The 9,652-nt window shown below is 40.8% G+C and overlaps 1 protein-coding gene across 5 annotated transcripts in view; it reads left to right on the top strand.

Annotated features, from left to right (window-relative positions):
* The first annotated feature begins 220 nt into the window (after nucleotides 1–220).
* APAF1 (apoptotic peptidase activating factor 1) overlaps nucleotides 221–9,652 on the top strand; it is an 82,767-nt gene continuing 73,335 nt past the window's right edge. For 2 of the 5 annotated variants that reach the window (XM_061125562.1, XM_061125560.1), the window contains exons 1-4: nucleotides 228–650; nucleotides 3,295–3,473; nucleotides 3,641–3,830; nucleotides 4,489–4,686. In XM_061125562.1, the coding sequence (XP_060981545.1) occupies nucleotides 3,336–3,473; nucleotides 3,641–3,830; nucleotides 4,489–4,686 (526 nt within the window). In that variant the 5' untranslated portion in view covers nucleotides 228–650; nucleotides 3,295–3,335. Of the gene's footprint in view, nucleotides 651–3,294; nucleotides 3,474–3,640; nucleotides 3,831–4,488; nucleotides 4,687–9,652 lie in introns of those variants that run through there. The other 3 variants (XR_009689811.1, XM_061125561.1, XM_061125563.1) reach the window with 3 other exon arrangements.

The raw sequence follows: 9,652 nt of genomic DNA, 5'->3' as shown, positions 1-9,652 counted from the left end.
CCCGAGGATACCGAGGCTCCCGGGCGCGTAGTGGCCGTCAGGACGCCAGGGGGCGGGGCGGGGCGGGGCGGGGCGAGCGAGGCGGGGCCGCGCGCGCCACGTCGAGCGCGCCGCCGCCTGGGCCCTCCCTTCCTGAGGGGCCTAGCCGCGCCCCCGCAGTGGGTGGGGCGGAGGCGCTTTCTCGTGCGCGCGCGGGCACAAAATGGGGTAGAGCGCGCGCGGCGGCGGCCTTCTCGTGAATTTCCGGGTGTGTTTATTTGCGTGCGCGTGGCCGCGACGTCCCAGCTGGGCCCGCAGGCGGGTTTTGAAAGCTCCGCGGTCCTGAGGCGGAGAGGTTGCCTTTATTTCTGTGCGGAAGGAGTAAGGGGGCCGGCCGTGAGGAGTCTGAGGGGGTCAGCGACCCGCGAGGACATGACGTAGCCGCGGCGGCGGCGGCGTCCAGAGTGGCCCCCGGCTCCCGCCCGGCTGCAATTGCAGCCTGAGGGAAGGAGCCACAGCCCTAGTGACCCTCCTTCCTTTGTGTCTGGGTTGGAGTTACCACCTCGGCGCCCCGGGAGTGCGACGGCCGCCTGTGGGGGTGACGCCCCCTTCTCTGCGCGTCGGAGGTTCGCGGGGGCCCTTCAGGTACCCCCCTTGCTGCGGACGCTCAGGTGAGACACCTGTGAGGCCCCGACCTACCCCGGCCTGTGTCCCTAGCCCTGAATTTTTTTTCTGGAAGCCCTGTTGCCTCCTTTCAACCCCAGCTTGATTTCCCAGTGAAGACCCTTGTGCTAAGGTTTGGGTAAGTTTGCCTCTCGCTTTTCTTTCAGAATTGGGTTCTCCGGAGGTTCAGTAGCCAGTTTAAGGGACTCAGAATTCTCGTTCAAGGGATACTTGTTAATCGTTCTAATACTGTACCAGGAAGAGAAATGTCTAAAAAGGAACTGCTCAACTGTTAGGGCTTTCCTGCATGAAACTGACCTTTATATTTCACGAGTCCTGACTTTACGTTGATGTGGGTACAAAAGGTGGGACGCTGAGAATCTGTTCATAATGTTTCAATGGGGACAGAGTTTAGAAAAACAACATGTGAAAATTAGTTTTAACTTTTCTTTAGTTTTAACTTAATTTCTTTAGTTTTAATAGGGCTAGGTAAAATTGAAAATTAGTTACAAGTGTTCAGAGTGTTTTTTGCCATAGCTGTTGGACCTAACCGAAAAAGTTTATTTCTGTTTTTGTCAAACCAAATTTTATTACTGTAAAATTAAGGGACATTTTATGTTTGAGATCATAAAAACATTATTAACACTTAAAAATTATCGTAGCCCTGGTCCTAACCATAACTTTTTCTTTTATCAAGCAGTTTCATGCCAGTACTGGGCGTTTTGTGAACCTTGACAGTAATGGGGAAATGCTTCACTTACCTTTGTATGCAGCTGACACATATGGTCGTACTTTTTAGTCAGTGTAGAAGATTATCATTATTACTCCTCTTCCGTGTGCTCAAAATTACTTATGCTTATCTCTTTGCACTCAGTGCATCACGTTATAGTTATCTGTATTTTCTCTTCTGCCAGATAGTGAATTCCTTCATAGGTATGATTTAATTTTTGTAGATTCTGGGCACTACATAGGAGGGACTCAAATATTTATTGAGTACATACATTAATAAGCACATTTAGACACTCACTGTAATACATTAGTAGATTCTGTTTAAAAACTTGCAAACAATCTGATCTGGGATTTATACTCATTGAAAAATTTGCATCATATTTGAAATAAAGTTGATAGGAACTTCGAGTATTATACTAGGAAGAATATCCTTCTGTTTTTATGTCCTCCTAATCTAAGAAATGACATCAGAGGATATTTTCTGTTGCTTTGTCATACTTAGCAGCTCAGCTGAAACTCGTGGAGTAAGTCCGTGAGAAATGTGTGAAGACATACCAGCTGATGCCCATCTCGAGTGAGAACTAATACTCAATAGAATGCTCTATTTAGTTTTATGATGGCAAAGAAATCAAGAAGTTTGTAATTATTAGGACTTCAATATGATCATTGTTTATAAAGTCTTAAAGTTTTATAATTGTACAAATGATAATGAGTATTGAAAAAAATTAAGATAGTATAGAAAAGAACAAAAAAGAAAGGGGAAAAAATTCCAAATCTTGATTCTTGGAAGTAACCCAAACATTATGTTGAACAGACTTCTAAACATCTCCGTATGTATTTAGATGAGACCAACGCATATTTTGTGCTACACATGGGGTCATATTTAAAACTTTTTCAGTTATGTGTCATGAGCACCTTTCCATGTCCGTACATGGAGGTGTGTCTTATTTTAAATGGCTATGTAATAGTCCATTGTATATACATACTCTAATTTTTTAAATCCATACTCAGAATGATGGGCATTTAGGTTGTTTTAATCTTTTTAATCTTACCTAAACACTCTTTTAACTCTTTTTGTGGATATTTTTTGCATGCATATATGACTATCTCTTTGAGGTAGATTCCTAGAAGTGGGATTTCTGGTAAAGAGAATGCTTACTTTAAATACATCATACATTGCCTTCCAGAAAAGTTGCATCCACTTTGTACTCCCCTCAGGTACCTTTTTTTTTTAAACTGTTTATTTTGTGTTGGAGTATAGCTAATAAACCAGTCCATTCTGGTTTTCTCGCCTGGAGAATTCCATGGACAGAGAAACCTGGCGGGCTTCAGTTCGTGGGGTGGCCAAGAGCTGAAGCGGCTTAGCTCGCGCACACACACACGTAATTAACAATGTTGAGATAGTTTCAGGTGGACAGCTAAGAGGCTCAGCCACACATACACCTGTACCCATTCTCCTTGAAACTCTTCCCATCCAGGTTGCCACATAACATTGAGCAGAGTTCCCTGTGCTATACAGGAGGTCCTTGTTGGTTATCCATTTTAAGTATAGCACTGTGTACATGTCTATCCCAAATTCCCTCTCTCTCCTCAAGTATCTTAAAAGAATACTAATTTCCTCACATTTTTGAAAGCATTGGATTTTGTTTATTTATTTATTTTTATTTATTCATTTATTTGGCTGCACCAGGTCTTAGTTGCAGCATGTGGGATCTAGTTCCCTGACCAGGGATCGAACCTGGGCTCCCTGCATTGGAAGCTCAGAGTCTTAATCACTGGGCCAGCAGGGAAGTCCGGATTTTGTTTATTTAAAAAAAAATTTGCAAAAATAAAATCCTTTCTTTACATTTTTCAATACCAGTGAGGTTGTACGTCTTTTCATATCTTTATTGGCCTGACAAGAATTTGATGTTTTGCCTGTAGCTCATGGTTGACAGCTCAGAGAAAGAAAAACCTGAGGGAAGATGGATGCAAAAGCTCGAAATTGTTTGCTTCAACATAGAGAAGCCTTGGAAAGGGACATCAAAACGTCCTACATCATGGATCACATGATTAGTAATGGAGTTCTAACAGTGTCAGAGGAGGAAAAAGTGAAAAATGAGGTAAAGCCCTCTGAGGCAGCCTATGCTTTCCTTTTGATTTTTAAAAAATTTAGTCTGTACTTTCTTAAAAATTCTTAGAATTTATTTCAAAATTTGTACTGGTGTCCACTAATTTATGTTGCAAATATATTCTTTATAGTATACTGAATTACTTTTTTTTTTTTTAGCCCACCCAACAGCAACGAGCAGCTATGCTAATTAAAATGATACTTAAAAAAGATAATTATTCTTATATATCATTCTACAATGCTCTACTCCATGAAGGTTACAAAGATCTTGCTGCCCTTCTGCACGGTGGCATTCCTGTCGTCTCTTCTTCTGATGGCAAAGATTCAGTTAGTGGAATAACTTCATATGGTTTGTACCCATGATACCTTCTATCATAATGACTACGTGGCTGAAGTTTTGTTTTATTGTAGATGGTGTCTGCTGGAGAGACTTAACAGTTCAGTGAAACATGCATGTGAAAAAATTATAGTCTTGTTTTCCAGTTCAGATATTTTTATTTGTGTTCATATAACTTTCTCATTTCCTTACCCAGTGAACTATCTACTACTGAGATAATAATATACATATCTTAATTTTTAGAGATAATAAGATAATTTATAAGCCTTTAAATTTTTCTCCAGTTTTGTGTTTACCAAGTTCGAGCATAGGAAAGAGCAGATCTTTAGAAATCTATGCCCTTGAAAGCAATTCCATATTCCTTCCTTTACACGCTCTTCTTAATCTTTAGTATGAGAAAAAGATTGGAGAGTTAGAGAGGGAGAGGATGAGTCAGGGCAGATATAAATGGAGATTTTCATTGCTTTGTGGTCATCTTGAAAGGTGTATCTTTACTTTTGTTCTGGGTGTTCTTAGAAATCAGAAAGTTAAAGTTAATACGCTAGCTATGTTTTCTTCTCTTGGAAATTCTGGTGGAGATCTCAGCCTGTTCTCTTTGGTTTTTATGGAATTACTTGAGTAACCATTTCAAAGTTCTCTTCATTCATACTCGTTTTGTTTTGGATTTCAGTAAGGACAGTCCTGTGTGAAGGTGGAGTACCACAGAGGCCCGTTGTTTTTGTTACTAGGAAGAAGCTAGTGAATGCAGTTCAGCAGAAGCTCTCTAAGCTGAATGGTGAACCAGGATGGGTCACCATATATGGAATGGCAGGTTGTGGGAAGTCTGTATTAGCTGCAGAAGCTGTTCGAGATCATTCTTTCCTAGAAGGTAAGTTTTGATTACCATTGCTGGCTAAGAAGATATTGTTTAGGCATTGCATTAGCTTCCTATTGCTGATATAACAAATTACCAAAGCTTTTGGTGGCTTAAAACAACACAAATATTACCGTGTAGTTCTGGAGGTCAGAAGATCAAAATAGCTCTTACTGAGCTAAAACCAAAGTGTCAGCAGTGCTTAGCTCCTTTTTGAGGCTCAGGGAGAATCCTTTCCCTTCCATTTCCCACCTTCTAGAGGTGCTCTGCATTCCTTGACTCATAGTCTTTTTTCTTATTTTCAAAGCTGGCAGTGCATAACATCTTCAGATCTTTCTCTTTCCTCTGATCTTTGCTTCTGTCATCACATCTGCTCTGACCTTCTTGCTTCCCTCCTAAAAGGGCCCTTGTGATTATATTGGGCCAAATGGATAATCCAGGATAATGTCATCTCAAAATCCTTAATTTAATTGCAGTTGCAAAGTCTCTCTTTGCTGTATAAGGGGCCATATATACAAATTCTGTGGAATAGGATGTGGACATCATGGGGAGGGGAGGGGCAGTTATTTGGCTGTGTAGGGTCTTAGTTGTGTCATGTAGTATGTTTTGTTGTGGTGCTCAGACTCAGTAGTTGTGGTTCACGGGCTTAGTTCCTCCTCGGCAAGTGGGATCTTAGTTCCTTGACCAGAGATCGAACCTGAGTCCTCTGCCTAGCAAGGTGAATTCTGAACCACTGGACCACCAGGAAAGTCCTTCCCCTTGACTGCCCACCCCCCCCCCCCCCATCTTAATAATTGAGGGAATTACATGGTTGAAAAAGTATCTTGAAAGGTCGCCCAGCTTGTATCCCTGCCTTTCAACAGTACTGTACTAACAGAGCTTCCTGGTCGTCGAGTGTTCTGGCAACGTGCTGTAGGGAAGATTATTGGAAACGCAATTCCATTAATGGCTTCCCAGGGATGATTATTTCTTATATTTGGCACCCTGAATCATTAATATGAATTCCATTTCTCCAGTTAATTCTATCATTTATTTACCTTTAAAAATAAAAGTCTTTAGTAACTTATCTATCTTACGTGTAACTCCAAGAAGAAAAAATTGGAAGTTGACTGTAGCAACCAATGAGTTTTTGTAAGCAGGCTTTATAGATTCATTAGACACCTGGCAACTGATTTTCCTTGCTTCAAATATTCATGTAGTCAATAAGTGTTTGAGAATCTGTTATGGATTTTATCACTGTTTTGGGCAAAATCCAGAAAGAAAGCACAGCTTGTGTATCTAAGAAATTTACTTACAGTCTGGTAGGAGAGGAAGACAGGTTAACTATGATATATGTGATAAACTGAACATTAGAAACAAGTATAAGGTACATACAAAGTTAGAATAAAGGAAGGAAGCTTTCCATCAGGGGAAGAGATTGAGCAGGCCAGGCTTCCTGAATGAGATGACATTTTAGCTGGAGTTTGAAGAATAGAAAGAAGTTTGGCAGGTGAACTCAGCAAGGATGAGAGAGTAGAGAAGGTGGGAAGGGAGTTGGGTAGTTACCAGAGTGAGGAAGGTCAAACTGTGCAGCAGAGACTTTAGGACATTTGGCAGGTGCACTGCTGACCTGAACGAGTCCCGTAGGTTCTAAGGATATCCCTAGCAGGAACTTTACATAGCATCCTCAGTCTTCAGTTGCTTCCATCCATTAGTGGGTTTGGGGGAATTTAAAAAGATAGTTCCCGACTTCTAGTGGTTAATATTTTGTTGTTGTTTACAATATATAATCACCAGTTAAAATATTTTGTGAGGAGGACTTCCCTGGTGGCCCAGTAGTTAAGAAACCATCTGCCAATGCAGGTGGCACAAGTTTGATGCCTGGTCCAGGAAGATTCCTCAGGCCGAGGAGTAACTGAGCCTGTGTGCCATGGAACCTGTCGTCTGCAAAAAGAGAAGCCACCACAGTAGAAGCCTGCGCACCACACCTAGAGAGTAGCTCCTGCTCACTGCAACTAGAGAAAGCCTGAGAGAAGACCCAGGGCAGCAAAAAAAAAAGTTTATGACGAGATGACACAATGAGTGGAATAAATAGTAAGCACCTGAGAGTTTTATTTTATTTTTTTTCCATTTATTTTTATTAGCACCTGAGAGTTTTAGAAAGTTGGAGGCTGGGACACAGCTTTTGTACACACCTGGTTTTAATTTATACGTCACAGCCTTTGTTGATGATATTGATCATACTCTTGTCAGAAATATGCCTGATTCCTAAACCCTGGTTTTTCTCTCTCGTTTTTATAGAGAAGTTTTAGGTGACTCAGTGCTATGCAAATCTTAGGGCCAAGAATTTATTTATTCACTTTTTTTTAACCTCTCCTGCAAAGTTGATCACCAAGGATATTTCAGGATAAAATTGGTTTAAATTTCTTTTAGTGTGAAGTAATGGTTTTTGTTTCAATATAATCATAAATTTCCTTTAAAATATGGATAATATACCAATTTTTAGGGTTAAAACTGCTCTTTGGTGCTATTTAAATCACTTGATAATATTGGGGTGAATTTTAAATTTTAGGGGTTAAAATTGACTGACAACCTATGGAATTAATTACCCAGGAATCAGATTGTATAAAATGTAGTCTTGGAATAGATTTTAACCACTTTGTTTTGAGAAAAGATCAGGGATACTGGCAATTTTCTAGTGTATGATGAGCTTAATTCAGATCTCAAGTACAGAGGGATGAGTAAATCACATTCTCTGATTTACAGCTTATTTTCATATTAAGTCTATCTGAGTTTCTTACTGTGTTCATTTCCTTTAAAAAAAAAAGTCCCATTCTCATTTCCCTTTCCCTCCTCTAAAGGAAAACACACTCCTCCTATGTGTCTTCTCTATGCAACTACAACACTGCTTCATTTCTGACACTAAATATGTGAGTTTTCCACATATGCAGAAGTTCTTCAATACCAACTGAGAGTCCTATGATTTAACTCATCTGATGCTACCTACCTGGAGATAGCATCAGATCACACCAGCCTGCCCCCACCCCAACCCTTTCAGATGACAGTTGCCAGTCCAGGTTGTTACCTGTGCTTCTGACAACTATACTTACTAGATTACTGGTTTATTAGACAAGCATGAGGGGCTTCCCAGGTGGCACTAGTGGTAAAGAACCCTCCTGACAATGCAGGAGATGTAAGAGATGCGGGTTTGATCCCTGGGTTGGGAAGATCCCCTGGAGGAGGTCATGGCAACCCCCTCCAGTGTTCTTGCCTGGAGAATCCCATGTACAGAGGAGCCTGGTGGACTACAGTCCATATGGTTGCAAAGAGTCAGATGTGACTGATGTGACTTAGCACACAGGCATGCATACAAGCATAAAACTCTGGAACAGCCTGACGGAAGAGATGTGTCAGGCATGATATGTGGGAAAGGGTGTGGGGTCCCTGTGCCCCGTGTGGATGCATCACTCTCTGTGTACTCCCTGTGTTCACCAGCCCACATGCCCTGAATCTCACCCTTTTGGTTTTTTACGGAGTTTCCAGTTACATAGGTGTAGTTGATTAAAACATTTGTGATTGAATGCAATCTCTAGCCACTCCCTTCTCCCCAGAGGTCTGGAGGGTGGGGTTGAAAGTTCCAATGCTAGTCAAGTGGTTGATTCCCCTGGCAAGGTTCCCCTAAATCCCTAGGTATTTGGGGACTTCCCAGAAATTACTTTATTAACATAAACTCAGGTGTAGTTGAAAGGGGCTTATTACATGAACATAAGACACCATTTCACTTTTATACTCTGGAGCAGTTTCAAGGACTGGGAACAAAACTGTTAAAAGATGCACCTAAGGCTCTCACATGGGAAGTTAGAAGGGATTTAGAGCTATGTGCTAGGAATAGTGGCAAAGATCAAATATATATATTTAATCACAGAATCTCACCTCCCCATAGGTGATCATTCTAATGTATTTAATATATGTGTGCGCTAAGTCACTTTAGTCTTTTCTGACTCTTTTCGACTCTCTGGACTGTAATCGTCAGGCTTCTCTGTCCATGGGATTCTCCAGGCAAGAAAACTGGAGTGGGTTGCTGTGTCCTTCTCCAGGGGATCTTCCTGACCCAGGGATTGAACCCACATCTCTTATGTCTCCTGCATTGGCAGGCAGGTTCTTTACCACTAAAGCCACCTGAGAAGCCTACTTAATCTATACTCTTTGTAAATATACAGGGTATATAAATGCCAGATTTGATTGCCCTCCTATCTGTACATTCCTATCAGTAACATGTGATGACTCATGTCCTCACTTCCTAGTAATATTAGATTATCTTCCATCTTTGAGATTATTGACAGGCTAGCAGATGTGAAATCATACCTTAGTTTACATTTCTGTGATAACTTGAGCTTGACCATTTCTTTATAAGTTTTTTAGCTTTTTGAGTTTCCTTGTTGTAAAGTTTATTGATATCATTTGTTCTTTCCATCTTGTTGCTTTTAAGGAGTTTCTTGAATGCTATAGATAGTAGGACTTACTGGTTTTAGGCTCTGTAAATACTTTCTCTTTTTATCATCTGTATTAACTTTGTCCTAGATGTCTTTGATAGAAATCTTTAATTCTGATGTAGTCAGATTAGTCAATTTTTTTGCCTTCTAATTTGTGCTTCCTGAATTTTTTTTTCTTCCTGCATTTTAAGTAGTCCTATTATCTAGTATTATTATTATTATCCAGTAAATAGATACGGATGTGAGAGTTGGATCATAAAGAAGACTGAGCACCAAAGAATTGATGCTTTTGAATTGTGGTGCTGGAGAAGTCTCTTGAGAGTTCCTTGGACAGCAAGGAGATCAAACCAGTCAATCCTAAAGGAAATCAACCCTGAATATTCATTGGATGTTCTGATGCCAAAGCTCCAGTACTTTGGCCGACAGACTTGAAGAGCTGACTTATTGGAAAAGACTTTGACTCTGGGAAAGATTGAGGGCAGGAGGAGAAGGGGGTAACAGAAGTTGAG

The sequence above is a fragment of the Dama dama genome, chromosome 22 (genome assembly GCF_033118175.1).
Source record: "Dama dama isolate Ldn47 chromosome 22, ASM3311817v1, whole genome shotgun sequence".
NCBI lineage: Eukaryota > Metazoa > Chordata > Mammalia > Artiodactyla > Cervidae > Dama > Dama dama.
This window is presented reverse-complemented; position numbering and strand designations above follow the sequence as displayed.